Source organism: Natator depressus, chromosome 19, assembly GCF_965152275.1.
Source record: "Natator depressus isolate rNatDep1 chromosome 19, rNatDep2.hap1, whole genome shotgun sequence".
Classification (NCBI taxonomy): Eukaryota; Metazoa; Chordata; order Testudines; family Cheloniidae; genus Natator; species Natator depressus.
The window spans coordinates 9,000,972-9,015,749 of NC_134252.1; the positions used below are offsets into that span (position 1 = coordinate 9,000,972).

The window sequence follows — 14,778 nt, forward strand, 5'->3', positions numbered from 1 at the left end:
TTTGTAGTTTAACAAATTACGGGAGAGTGACCGAAGGGACTTCGTAATACAGTTTTATCAAGTAATCAGTGCAGCACGTTTATTTTTGGATGTTTTCACCTTCTAAGCAACTATAATAAACACAGTAAAACTTAATACATGCATTCTCAATGCATAGGGTTTTAGGAAACTAACAGGAATGACATAATGTCTCTAAAGTTACCATATTGGAATAGTGGCACCTTAGAGACTAACAAATTTATTTGAGCATAAGCTTTCGTGAGCTACAGCTCACTTCATCGGATGGGTTTGTTAGTCTCTAAGGTGCCACAAGTCCTCCTTTTCTTTTTGCGAATACAGACTAACATGGCTGCTACTCTGAAACCTGTCATATTTGGAATGGCTATTTGGGGTTCTTATTCAGGATTTATGTGCTCTATTTTCACTTCCTCTCTTCTTGGATATTTACAAAAAGAATTGTCTACTTATTACAAACTCCTAAAAGAGGAGACAGTACAGTCTATCTTGTTGGAACAAGTTAGGCAGAGGAGTTTCATTTATGGAAAAAATCTTTCTGAAAATACTTGTATGCAGATTAAAGCTGTCCCTGACCAAGTATTGTTTTCATGATTATTGCTTGCTTTTGGAGAGCTCTAATGGAATTACTTTGGATACTTATCAATGTAAAGTCTGTGAATTTGATTCATTATATATACAATCTCTTCCTACACCTTACTCCATCAGCCTCTGTTCAGGTTAAAATAAAACTGTTGGTATACAATAGGCTGTTAATCTCTGTTGTCTCCTGCTTGTCACATTGTTCATCTCTGATAGTTAAATCCACAGCTCACCAAAGAGCTGATCCTAGGACAGCAGAGGAGGAGGGTGAAATTCCAGTGCCGCAGTTCAGGTCTACTGGCTAATATTATATTAGACATAATGAAAATGCACATGTAACGATGCCATTTTGTAGTGTTTTGTCCTGTCTGACTTTAAATGTGCTTTAAATAACAATCCTGCAATGAATAAGCCATTAATTGGCCAATCTTTCAGTTTCTATGTTTGGGGTTGTTTGGTTTTTTTTGTTGGTTTTTTTTTTTTAAACCAGTACAGGATGCTGAAATAATTTGTGGTCTCCAATGCAAACATCCTATCCATTGAATACTGTGTGGGTGTGTGATAGGCTGGTCGTAAGCAGGCAGGTCAGGGGAGCGTGTGTGCATGTGTTTATCTGCAGGTGGGGTTGGGGGGGCGGTTTTGGTTGTTAAACTATGATTGGCTTGGTTTAGTCAACAAGTAAGTTTGTCTTAGTACAATACCAAATGCAGCCAGGAGTTTAGCTCAGTACCTCTTTCTATTTTAAAAAAAAAAAGTGGGTGTTTGAGTCTTTGAATGGATTATCTCTGAAATTTAGTACATGTGTATGATAGATCTCACACTTTCTGGTAGCATGAGATTTGCTATTAATTTACCAGCAGACCACTTGGGCTCAGTTTCAGCCTTTGTTAACATTTTTTATAACATTCCATGAATGCATTTCAGGATTCCATATTAGCCTCCTAACACCTTGAATCAATCTTTCCTTATGCCTCTCACCAGTAAATTTTGCAGGGGCACTTAAGTCTGGATTTTTTGAACACTTATGGCCCAAAGGCTTAGGTATGTCAGTATGAAAACAAATGGCTATTATTACCTTTAGTCTGTATAGTGGGGTCTGTTTGCTTCAGTTTCCGTTTTCCAGTTACTGATTTTTCTACCTCTAAATACTTGAACTTCCATTAATTCTGCACACAACTTTTATTGAAACCACCTATAATACACTGTTTTGATTGGCCTTGTTTAAAGTTTTTTTTTTTTTTAAACTAGCCATGGACTGTCACTGAGCACATGGGAATTACATGTGTGTAACTAAAAATCATATTTGGCTCCATCTTAACTGGTATGTAATGCTTATACTTGTAAGAGATGATCTTTTATTTACCTGTGCAATATGCTGCTATTGTCTTATGCACAAAGAATTTATTTAAAATCTGAATAAATTTAAATCATAATCTGATGCTTCATTCATATTAACCTAATGTGTGTGATTATTAGACCATTTTTATTTTGTTTCAAATGCTTTAATTACAGTTTGGGCAATTCCTTATCAAATATTATTTATAAACATAAAACATATAGCAGAAGATCTCTGGTCAGGAAGGATTAAAATTAAATTTCCGATTTTCTCAACCCTTGTATATCTCTCTGTGTGTGTATTTTCCGTGATTACATGCACAGAAAAATATAAAGCCAAATTACTTTTTTATCTGGAATGCAGATTAGTATTTTTATCCTTTACCAGATTTTGAGTAGATATTCCAGGCACGCTTTTTAATGGAACAGTTGGGATGTGAAACTATTCTTTGTATAAGCTTTCGTGAAGTGAGCTGTAGCTCACGAAAGCTTATGCTCAAATAAATTGGTTAGTCTCTAAGGTGCCACAAGTACTCCTTTTCTTTTTGTGAATACAGACTAACACGGCTGCTACTCTGAAACCTATTCTTTGTAGAAAGCCTTTACTAAATACATCTTGTATTTTGGTTCTACAGATTACGTGATTTAAGGAGAAATTAACTGTTAGATGAAAAGTACTAATATGCCCTAGTTTGAGCCATTGGTCACTTCAAAGCAAACTCTTACCTTGGTAAAAACGTTAAACATAGATTTATTTGTACAGCTCAGTGTTTACACTTTTCAAACTTGTAGGTTTCAGTTCTGCTGTGAGAAATCATAATTCCATAGGATTTGTGTTACAGCGTCACAATACTTTGTGTGAGGAAACTAGAATACACATGCTACTTTTTGTCAGGATAAATATAAAATTGAAAAAGTTATGAATGTTTATACTGTTTGAGAAGGGAAAAGGAGATTTATCTGTTTGTTGAAAAAAATAGGGATCTTTATTACCGTGCATTTTAAAGATGTAATTCCTGAGCATGGTCCTCTGTATCTGTCAATGTAAAAATGTCATACAGTACCCCTGTAATGTTGTATGTGGGCTGTACTTAATAAGGATACTTATGTTTTTGTTCGGTATCATAGGTGTGCAATGGTGGTTTATAGGAAAATAAAATTGACAGATTTTTGCTTGCAACCTAAATTGCACATAAAATAGCAAGGGATGACAAAGGATAGGGAGGAGAGGGTATGGCGGGACAAGGGTTACACACAATGGAATATCAGGAGGGATGTTTACTGTGTTTGTTTTTTTTTTTAGTTTATTTTATTTTTTTAATTGTAAACTTAATATAAAAAATTGGGCCTTGGGAAGGTTGGGGAGTTACAGTTGAAATTCTCTTTTTTTTTTTTTTAATGCTTTTCCTTATCTTAGGTTGGAACAAGATATTAAAAAGTTAAAGGCTGACCTTCAGGCAAGCAGGCAAACTGAACAGGAGCTGCGGAGTCAGATCAGTTCTCTGACTAGCACGGAGCGGGGAATTCGATCTGAAATCGGACAGCTCCGACAAGAAAATGAGCTGCTTCAGAACAAGTATGTTTTGCTACAGAACTGCGTACAGACTATGAACCAAGCAAATGCAGCATGTTCTGCTTTGTTAAAGGCTGGCAGCATACTAACCTGGATACGGGGCAAATCCTATTTACCTTCCTTTCTCACTGGTGGTCCCAGGGTTCATATATGAGTCAGCATAACCTTATCAGAATAAGGCAAGCAGGATTTGTCCCTTTTATCTTCAAGGCGTCTGATTTATTTAATCATAGGGCAATTTTATTAGAAAGTGGAAATGTGGCTTTCCAAATGTAGCCTAATCATTTTCAATTCTAGTTGAAGATGACACATTTCTAAAACTCCTATAAACTCTCTATCAAAACTTTTTCCTCAGTGAAATTGGTAACCTGTCTTCCCTGCTGTGCCCTCTCATGTTAGAATAGTCTTTCAGCATAAAGTAAGTTTAAAAAAACAAACACACTCAACCAAGAAGTTAAGTTTTATACTGTTCAAAATTGGCCATCATATAAACATTTCTTGCCCTCACCTTAAAGGTATTTCAAGCTCTTTGCAAGCAACATAGGTTACATGAGTTTTCCAAAGAATTAAAGAGCTTTATTTTGCCTTCACCATTTACACTTTTGAAGTGACATTGAAAATATATGTACAGAAATGTCTTAAGAGATTGCTTTAAAGGTCATACAACTCATTTTACTTCCTCTTTTGTAGTAGCCTCGTAGAAGTCTGAAAGCTTTTCCATACAGATATTATCTTTATTTGTCAAATAAGAATTCTCCTCTTTTTTCCAGTGGTGATGAAATCAAACACAGTACCTTTTCGTACTGGTATCATTGGGGCCAATCATGCATCTATTCAAGCCAATGGGAATTTTGTCATTGACAAGAATGGTGGCAGCACCCCTTTTATTGAAGTAGTAATAACAACCAAGTACACGGTTTCCGCTTTCAGCACACCCACTATTAAAATTATTCCAGCACTCCTGCCAATAGGAGTTTAGGGTGCGCAGGATTGCCAATAGACACACAGCACCTCCTAAGATAGGGCCCAGTGTATACTGCTGCAGAGACCATGGAGACAGTTCTCAGCATTGTGCTGTTGCCTTGTGAATTTTCAGTATCAGAAGCTATTAACAAAGCATATACCTATTACTCCTCAGATTACATAATGCCGTACAAATGAAACAAAAAGACAAGCAAACCATCAGCCAGTTGGAGAAAAAACTGAAAGCAGAGCAAGAGGCACGAGCCTTTGTAGAAAAACAGTTGATGGAGGAAAAGAAAAGAAAGAAGTTGGAAGAAGCAACTGCTGCACGTGCTGTTGCATTTGCTGCTGCTACCAGGTACTTACCTCTATTTTATTCTCTGGGCTTGTCTCCGCTTACTGTGGATCGCTGCAGCGATTGATCCATCGGGGGTCAATTTTAGTGTGTCTAGTGAAGACCTGCTGAATCGACTGCAGATTGCTCTCCCGTCGACTCCGATACTCCACCGGAACGAGAAGCATAGGTAAATCAATGGGTAGGGTGACCAGATGTCCCGATTTTTGGGTCTTTTTCTCACATAGGCACCTACTACCCTCCACCTCCTGTCCCGATTTTTGACACTTGCTATCTGGTCAGCCTATCAATGGGAGAGTTTCTCCCGTCGACCCAGCACGGTGTAGACACCACAGTAGTTCAACCTAAGGTACATCAAATCCAACTACGTTATTCACGTAGCTGGAGTTGTGTAACTTAGGTTGACTTAGCCTCGTAGTGTAGACCTGCCCTACCTTTTGCTTTAATAGGCTTTTCTTTGGGATTGAAGAAATTGAAAAGGCTTTAGATTATTCCACTCACAAAAGCAAGATGTCCTTTGATAGAGAGAGAGAGTCAGATATTAAAGGGACACCATCAACTTAAAGATCTCCCTTTGTGTGCTTTTTTTTCCAGCAGTGGCTAAAGTTAAAAGTAATGTCCAAGGCCCCAATCCTGCAACTGGTTTGCACAGCAGATCCCTGCAAATACATGGAGCATAAAATCAGTGAGGCTCTATGTAGGCACAGGGGTCCACCCATGTAGAGCAACTTGCAAGATTGGGGCCAAAGATTCCTACAGTTGCAAGATGAAAGGGCAAAATATTTTCCCTGATTTATTCATTTTGTTTATATGGTGCATTAAACAGCACTTCCGTGTGAGCATTTTTACAGTTTCCTCTGAATATACAGTTTGCCCTGTCAGTTGTGGGCCCTTTCACAAAGCAAAAGGGAAGAGAAATACATGATTAAAAATAGGAAAATGTGATGTGAGAGAAAATGGCCAAGGGACTTGGCATGGGGTGTGTGATGACGGATGTAAAAACTGACTTTTTTAGCTATTATTAAATAGACCAGATTTCTTGTTGGTGGTGCCCCTTTAAGTTGCAAACCATAACAAACTTGCTAGCTTATCACTATATTTTCTTTGTTTGAAGAGAACTTCTTTTGTTTTAGGATTTATATAGTTTATGAGAGGAAGAATATTTGTTTTTGTAAATTGATTCTGAAAATAATTAAAATATTTTACGTAAACCCCACTATGTTTTCACTTATTTTGATCTTAGTTTGTGTTAGGTGTGCAAAGTACTATCTTACTATAACTCTTACATGAGCTTGGTTTGTATGTAAAAAGTAATTTACATATTGACCTTTGGCATATGTTAATAGAGTATTTAATTGGGAAATTGCTTTTTTTCTGAAGGTAAAAAAACCACAAAGGGAATCATTGCACACATTCAAGAAAGCACCGTTGGTCAGAGGTTCAGTGGTGCTCTACTTGTGCTCTCATTCGTTTTTTGAAGAACTATCTTGCTAAATTGAAGCTGGCCTCTAGCTTGCTAAATGTCCAAGAAAAGTTTGGTGTGAATAGGGTAATTGCCAAAGCAATTGACTGTAATTGCATGGCCTACTCCATCTTCACTTAAAATATAGAAAATGTGTTGTTATCTATCATGTAGGGATGGATAAGGGGGAGGAAAGAAGTGGTAGTATATTGGCAGATTCTTTGAGATGAGCTAAAAGTAAATCTTTGATCACTTGGGACTTCTGGTCTCTGGGTTGGAGACAATTGAGTGAGTCACTGAGATATCGCACTTAGTCTCTAAGGGCCCGATCCTGTAGGTCCCACTGAAGATTTATGTGCTCAGCACTGGATTATGTTGTCAAGGGAGATGCTGACAGTATCATATAACCATTTGCTGCCATGAAATGGTATTGATAGCATCTCTGAGAGCAGCCACCTGGTATACCAGACTACCTGCAAGGAGAGTCTTGAAGTTAATGAAGTGCTTCAGGGCAACTGGATATACCTGAAAGATCATTGATACAAGAGACTTTTTAGAGGCAAAAGGCAAATCTGGGGAACTCCACAAGGGGAGTTTTGCTTTAATTTAAATTTCTGGTTCTGAATGAGCCATTAGCACAAAATTATTAGTTTGTACTATTAAAACAGAATCATAAATTTCAGCCACTGTGTTTTTTATCATTCCGGTAACTATCCAGTAGACATGTCTTAGTGAATTCAAGTGTCTAGAAATAAATTACTTTGTGTGCTGAATAAGCATATGAAAATGGGTACAATAAAAATCTTTCTCACAGTAACTTAGACTTTCATCCCTAACACAAAGCTAACGTTTTAATGGGTGAAATAAAATTTGAAGACAAAGCAGTTATATTAGCATCCTCTGTGTAATTTTTCTTCACCCATACTAGGAAACAACTTTTAAAGTCTACATTTTTCATGATTCTAGAGAATTAATCAAAATATCTAAGGCTTGAAAACGAGCCCTGTTAATGACATTGTAGAATATAGCTGAGTTATAGCTATTGCCACTGACGTGCCTTTCTTCTTTTCTACATAAAGGGGGAATTTCCAGGGAGCTGACTTCGGTTTTTTGGTGGGAGGGGAATCAAATATCTGTCACAGTATCGAATCTTAGTTTATGTAATTTTTTTGCATAAAAGCAGTGGGAGGAAGTAGGAAATGTTTCCTCATGTAGTTCTGCGTGTTGAGTCTTAGCACCCAGCTATAGTAAATTCACGAGATGGTGAATCCTGGTAATGTATATGCTTTACATTGATCAGGTTCATGCAGAGTCATTGTACTATTTGCGTTATGTGCATACCTAAAAAACAAAGGCCCTACCTGTTGTTCTGCATGGATATTAAAGACACTAACGTTCTTTTTATATGAATCAAGGTTTGATCCAGCAACCTTGACAAAAATTTCTTCTCTATCTCAGACCTCCACTGTTGTACCCAAGGTACCATGCTCTGGCTGGTTACCACTCTCCATTCCAGAGGTGGCTGCATTTTGGTGATGCTATAGATAAATAGTTGGAAAGCATTTTGGGATTCTTCAAAATGAAAGGCACTGCATAAACATGGGATGGCTTTAATCCATTGAGCCCCCAAATATCTGAAATACTAATTCCTGCTTTTTCATTTCTACATGGCTCACAAATGTCCCAAACTTCCTAATGTTTAAGGCATAACCTTGGGTAATGTTTTTGCATCCTTTTGTCTTAACTTCACAAGGGAAATTCTCATTTAAAAAAAATATTATTCTCCTTTCTCATTTTATTCAGGAATATTCATAGTAACTTGGCTGATCTGAACCTTTCAGGGACAATAATAGAAGTCATTTTTGTTTCACTCTCTTTTCTGATAACACTTTCTTCACAGAGGAGAATGCACTGAAACTTTACGGAATCGTATCAGAGAGCTGGAGACAGAATGCAAGAAGCTAACAATTGATATAAAGCTGAAAGAAGACCAGATACGAGAACTAGAAATGAAAGTTCAGGTAATAAGAAGGCACTCAGGGCTCAGACCTGCAATCTGTTGAGTGCTTCAACCCTCAGTTAAATTGGTGGACCTTCCTAGGAGACTTTCAGCATCTTGCACAATTGAGCCCTTCAGATGTGTTGTGCACGTCTAACATTAGGGTTTTGGGGTGAGGAAGATTAAGTTTCTTACCTCCTCACCACCTTGTTGTTTACTTGTAGGTTTTTTTTCTCCCCTAAACCAGCTGATCCAGATAAGTTAACTCAAAATTCTAACCCTGCATCCCTCTATCTAGGAACACGTTGCCAGCCCAGAAGCCCTTGTAAGATTCCTCTTCCCTGATAAGGAATAAGGTTCTTACTACGATTAAATAATGTTTGGTAAAAGTGGAAAAGTTGAAAGGAACAGATTGAAATCAACTCAGTTTTAAAAAACTTTGAAAGCAGAGTCTGAGGCTACATCTCTCCCTGAAGCTACCTGGTATTTCTGTTTTGCAGTCAATGGTTTCCCATTATTTAATGATTTCCTCTCCCCTGTTGCTGCTTGAAAGTCCCACACAAACAGAAACTGATTATAGAGGGGAAGCACTGAAACTGCACTGATTAGACACAGTACAGCCGAAGTAAAACTGAAATAATATCGTTTTCTTTAATTTTTGTTACACACACTTATCTTGCTTGTAACAAAAGTGGGTAAAAAAGTTCAAATGAGTGAGATTTTTTTTTTCCCCTTTAAAACACATGCTTCTAAGGGCACAGTCAGATATTGAACTGAGAATTTGTTTGTCAGATCATTAACTTTGAGATGGGGATATTTTTTTACTGTGTACTGTCTTCTGACATGTTTTTTAATCTTCATGATCTGACTGTGAGCTTTTTACAAATAGCACATACATCCCAGCTTTCCATCAGATTGCCAAAATAGGTATTCTGAAAACCAAGCACAGTCTGTTTTACAAGAATGTTTGTTTTGAAAAATAAGCAGTCATTACCAATCATGACTGGGGGTTTTTTTTTTGCGTTTTTCAAACTGTTACTTTTATGTAAGTTTTGTTGTCGCATTAATACCTTTTCTGCAGAGCCTTTCTCCATATTTTGTTTTACACATTTCTCTGTTTAAAAATACTAGTTTTTAATATTTCTTTTTTTTTTAATTGTGAAATATTTATATTTGTATTTCCAGCCTTATTGGTTGGTTGTCTCTGTGCAAAGTAATTATTTTTTTCTTTTAATTGAGTTCTGGATTTGTGAAATAGTTAGCCCAGAACAGTCCCCAGGTGAATTTAGAAGTGTGGTTACCTCTTGGTTCTTCCTGAGCAACTGTAATAGCTCAGTGTGTCACATTTGCTCATTGTCACTTTAAACCATAGGTTTCAACCTTTTCAGACTACTATACCCCTTTCAGGAGTCTGATTTGTCTTATACCCCAAAATTTCACCTCGCTTAAAAACAACCTGCTTACAAAATCAGACATAAAAATACAAAAGTGTCACAGCACGCTGTTATGGAAAAATTGCTTACCTTCTTATTTTTACCATATAATTATAAAATAAACCAATTGGAATATAAATATTGTACTTACATTTCAGTGTATAGTATACAGAGCAGTATAAACAAGTTATTGTCTGTATACAATTTTAGTTTGTACTGACTTTGCTAGTCAGTTTTAAAACTAGGCAAATAGCTAGTTGATGTACCCCCTGGAAGACCTCTGTGTGCCCCCAGGGGTACATGTATCCCTAGTTGAGAAGCACTGTTTTAAACGGTATACAGTGGGAGCAGATCTTTTGTTGTCCATTTATCTACATCAGTTCAGCTAGCAATCTAAAGTTCTTTATATAAAATTCAATTTTGGGGGTTCTGTTTCCTCATCCCAAACCTCAGTAGTTCATGTTCCACAGTGAGCAACTCCTACTTCCCCAGCTGGCACTCCTAGGCTGGTGATGAGCTCCAGAGAGAGCAAAGGTTGCAGTAACATAGAGCTGAGGGGTTGGGTGGGGAGAGTAAATGGGTTTTTCTCACATCATTGCATTATGTTTGTACAGTATTCTTATTCACTTGTACAAAGCCACGTGTAATTAAGGGTACTATAATATCACATGCAACAATTAACTACCATTTGACAGCATATTAGGCCCAGTGGTGTGCTAAGGGGAAAAAAGAAAGATCTGTCTATACATCTCATGCTTAAAGTCCGCATGACTTACGTTTTTGTCTTAATTACTTCTTCAGGAACTGCGGAAATACAAGGAAAATGAGAAGGATACTGAGGTGTTAATGTCAGCACTTTCAGCCATGCAAGATAAAACACAGCACTTAGAGAACAGCCTGAGTGCAGAGACAAGAATTAAGTTGGATCTGTTCTCTGCATTAGGAGATGCAAAACGGCAGCTTGAGATAGCCCAAGGTAAAGTACAGTAGTTTTATTCACCTACTACTATTAACTGAAACAGTAGAAAATATACTGTAGGGATTACCCTGTCCTATCTGTAGGGATGAATTAGATGTCCTAGAGGATTCACCTCATTTCCCCCTACTGTTGAATCAAAGACAATAAAGTCCCCTGTTGGTGTGTGTTAGTTATATCTGAATGCATACGTTCCTCATACTGCAGAAATCTCTCTCTAACCAGAGCAACAAAAAGCTTCAAAAAATGTTATTTGCAGTGTAGTTGTAGTCGTGGTCGTCGTGTCAGTCCCAGGATACAGAGAGGCAAGGTGGGTGAGCTCATATCTTTTATTGGAGCAACTTCCATTGGGGAGAGAGACGAGCTTTCGAGCCACACAGAGCTCTTCTTCAGGTCTGGGAAAGAAGTCATTACCCAAACCTGATGAAGAGCTCGTTGTGGCTCGAAAGCGTGTCTCTCTCAAGAACGGAAGATGGTCCAATAAAAGATAGCTCACCCACCTTGTCTCTCATAAAAAAGTTAGAAAGTGTAAAAGGAATTTTGTCAAATACTTTAATACCCAGTTCTCACATCTTAATTACCATAATATTTTAATAACTGTGTGGCAAATATTCTCTAGTTATTTAAAAAGAAGAAAAAACCCACCATGATATCTTCGAGGAGTGGGAAAGAACAGAGACTGTTTTTAGGATGTGTGCACTGTTGTAGTCTGCCACTGCAGCCAGAAGAGGGAGCAAAACATTAACTAACAAGCCCATTCCCAGACCTGTGCTAATAGCTACTTGTCTCTGCTGTGCAAACAAGGAAGAAAAATGAATTGGATTTTCCATTTAATATTCATCAGAGCAGCCTTGTGGAAGTTTACTTGCCTGCCGCATTTTTTTTTTATTTTTTATATTTTAATACTAGTAAGGTAGATACTTGTTAGGTTTCAGTCATTGTAGGTTATTTTTTGCCTGGGCTTATAAATAGTCAGAATGGTCTTGCAAGGATGCATCAACATATTCTACACGTAAAATAGAAAAACCAGTCCCTTCACGTTTCTTGCTCCATCTGGGTGCTAGTGAAGGGCAAACTGAGGAAGTGTGGACATCCAGAGGATAACGTTGTGCTGAAAGATTGTTTCTGCTACTGAATTCTAATAGTTTAAACTCTGACCGTCGTTATGGAGGAGTACAAATCGACATTAACTTTTGTTCAATTTTAATAAACCAGTCTTTGTGTGGATTGCCAAGATGGTGTTAGAACCCTGAATTTCCTTTGGCTGTTTTGCTTGGTCGGTTTCTCTCTCCGCTTTTCTCAAACTATCGTCTGCGGGCTGCCAGTGGTGGATGAAAATGTGCTGCTTGTTCTAAGTGACACTCTTTGCTATTCCAGGGCAAATCATTCAAAAAGACCAGGAAATCAAGGACCTAAAACAGAGGATAGCAGAAGTTATGGCAGTGATGCCCAGCATAACATACAATGCAGCCACCAGCACCCTGAGTCCTGTTTCCCCACATTACTCTTCCAAATTTGTGGAGACCAGCCCTTCTGGACTTGATCCCAATGCCTCCGTTTATCAACCCTTGAAAAAATGAATGCCAACTTTCTTTTTGCCCAACAATTTTGTCAAACCGAAGGCATCGCACAGGAGTATCTCTTGCAGTCAAGATGAAATTGTATTGTGTGAGACTGTATTTGTCATTTAAAACAGAAAGGGGGAAAAAAGAACATCAATATTTGACTAGAACTGCCCATTGTTTTTTCTTGTAAATTTTTAGAAAACCTCACAGAACTTTGCAATTTATTTTTCTTGGCCAATGCATTAAAAACAACTCTTGGTTTTCAAGTAGCCGATTTTGCCTTTTTATGTACTCTTGCATGGTTTCCTCTTGAAAAACACAGGGCTTTGCTTGATTCTGAACCCTTTCTTTTTTTTTAATAATCAAGCTAAAATTGCAAATCGGAGTGATAAGGGATAATGATGAAAATTCTTTAGTTTTTAGAGTGAAAGGGTTAAATAATCTAACACAGCTTTGATATATAGATGTATTAAATAAAGGTATGTCATGTTGCAGAAAATAATTTGATTACCCCTCAAAGGACCAAACACATTTAAGGGGCATCATTTAAGGGAAAGAATAAGTAATGAGAATAGATGATGTGACGGTGGTTGTTGTGTGAAATATAAATATTCCCATTGGTGTTTTTAGTCATTGAGAATTGCTAACAGTCTTGTTCACAGTGCCTTGGGAGAAGACATTTCAAGAGGAAACTTGATAGTTAAACTATTTTTTCCCCCTTCACTGTCATCTAGCATATATATATCAAGCTCATTACAGAGTCTACTGCAAATTGTTCATGGTAATTTGGATGTTCATTAAAAACCATGGTTACATCTTCTGTTTATTTTGATACAAAATCAGCAGTGTTCTGTAACTTGCCTTGATTATAATACATCCGAGAAGGCACAATATTAATACAGGAAGCGTTATTGTGAAGGCAGAATTGTGCAATGTATTGTATACAAGAGACTGCAAAGCTGGCTAATAAATCTGCAGTTCTGGGGTTTTTTTAATTTTATTCAGCTGTGATTTATATTTACAACATCTTGTATTTGACAATTTAAATGGAGTTGAATATTTCTCAGCTGTTGTGCCAAGGAGTTTTAAAGAGTTTTTAAAAGCAACTCATAAATTGCACAAAGATTTCAGTAAAAATGTATATTATACATTGGTAGAAAGTGCTTGCACTGGCAACTTCTGAAGGGTTTAAGATTGGGGTGGGGAGGGGGGGAAGCAAAATTGTATTGGAAACTAGCAAAATTACAAACCAAACATTATGATTTTGCAAACCTGCAGTGGACTCTGGAAGGACAAAGTTCTTCTTTTAAAAAAAAAAAATTAAAGGTTTCATGTTAATTGGCATGTATGCCTCATTTAAAAAATGAAGTAGGACAAGAAAATCAATCAAATAGAAGTATTAAAGATTCATCATTTTAATCACAGTTATTCTTTTGGGATAAAACTTCTAGCTTTAGCCAGGTGTGCATGTTGCTGTCATTTGCATTTTTGAATCATCTTGTGTAATTGTCACCATGAAAGTGTTACTCAGAAATGTCATAGGTTTTTCATCTTTGTGCAAAACATGAAATATTGTCACTGACTTTTTGTGTTGAGGTTCCCCCATTTTGCTGCCTTTCTGGCACTACTTTCGTTAAATACTTGGTCTTGGCTGCATTATTTTTTCTGTGGGGTTTACAAAGAATAAACATTTTCTTGCAGATAAAAAAAACAAACAAACTTTGCCTTTTTAACTGACCTGATTAGCCGGATATGACAGGTTCATTTTGTTTAAAGAGTTATCTAAAATTGGTAACTAATCTTTTTGCACATTATTTCTCTGCTACTCCAGGTAAGAATTCATCTGTGCCGTATGACTTCACTGTTATAAAGCAGAAAGAAGAGCATAAGTTTCTTATATCCTGATAGGCCGTATAAACCCAGCATATCGTTTCTGTGTGTGGAGGCTTTTTTACCATTATCTCTTTAGAATCAAAACAACATGTGGCAGATCCAACCCATTGCTGTTATAGTCCTTTTCCTTCTCTGACATCAGACACATGGAGAAAAGTTTGAAGTATAATCATCGTCCTTGTCTAGGACAAGATATGAAAGAGAACCAACCCCCCAGCTTCTGGCTGTATCTGCTTGAGGGGAGTCCTTTGCTATTGGATCTTCAGTTGCTTTCACCCATAGGCTCGCTTCTTCTATATTGAGACCTCTTCATCTGCCTTTGTTAGTTTCTTTTAGGAAAGCTAACTGTCTGTCTAGTACATCTTCTCGTTTTGGCTGCTGTGGTAGGTGATCCTAGTTTGGAAATTCTTTTTAGGCCCCTCAAACTTTGAGCTCCCGCTCTTGGTCCCATTTTGATTCTCAGCAGTTAGGTCTCGTCAGAGAGACTTGCCTTGGTCCTTTACATTCTGCAATGCCAATATACCCCCATTATTCCTGGGGGAGATTCTGATCCATTTTCCTTTTCATATGACAGGGGATGTCTCATTCCTTTAGGGCTTTTTCTGCGAAAGTGTGCAAAGAAAAGTT

At 37.3% G+C, this 14,778-nt stretch overlaps 1 protein-coding gene across 1 annotated transcript in view; it reads left to right on the forward strand.

The window, feature by feature from the left end:
* MACO1 (macoilin 1) overlaps positions 1-13,469 on the forward strand; it is a 52,460-nt gene extending 38,991 nt beyond the window's left edge. Inside the window, exons 7-11 of the mRNA XM_074934357.1 lie at positions 3,350-3,508; positions 4,644-4,826; positions 8,186-8,306; positions 10,519-10,693; positions 12,071-13,469. Coding sequence (XP_074790458.1) covers positions 3,350-3,508; positions 4,644-4,826; positions 8,186-8,306; positions 10,519-10,693; positions 12,071-12,273 — 841 coding nt within the window. The 3' untranslated portion in view covers positions 12,274-13,469. The remainder of the gene's footprint in view (positions 1-3,349; positions 3,509-4,643; positions 4,827-8,185; positions 8,307-10,518; positions 10,694-12,070) is intronic.
* The last annotated feature ends 1,309 nt before the right edge of the window (positions 13,470-14,778 follow it).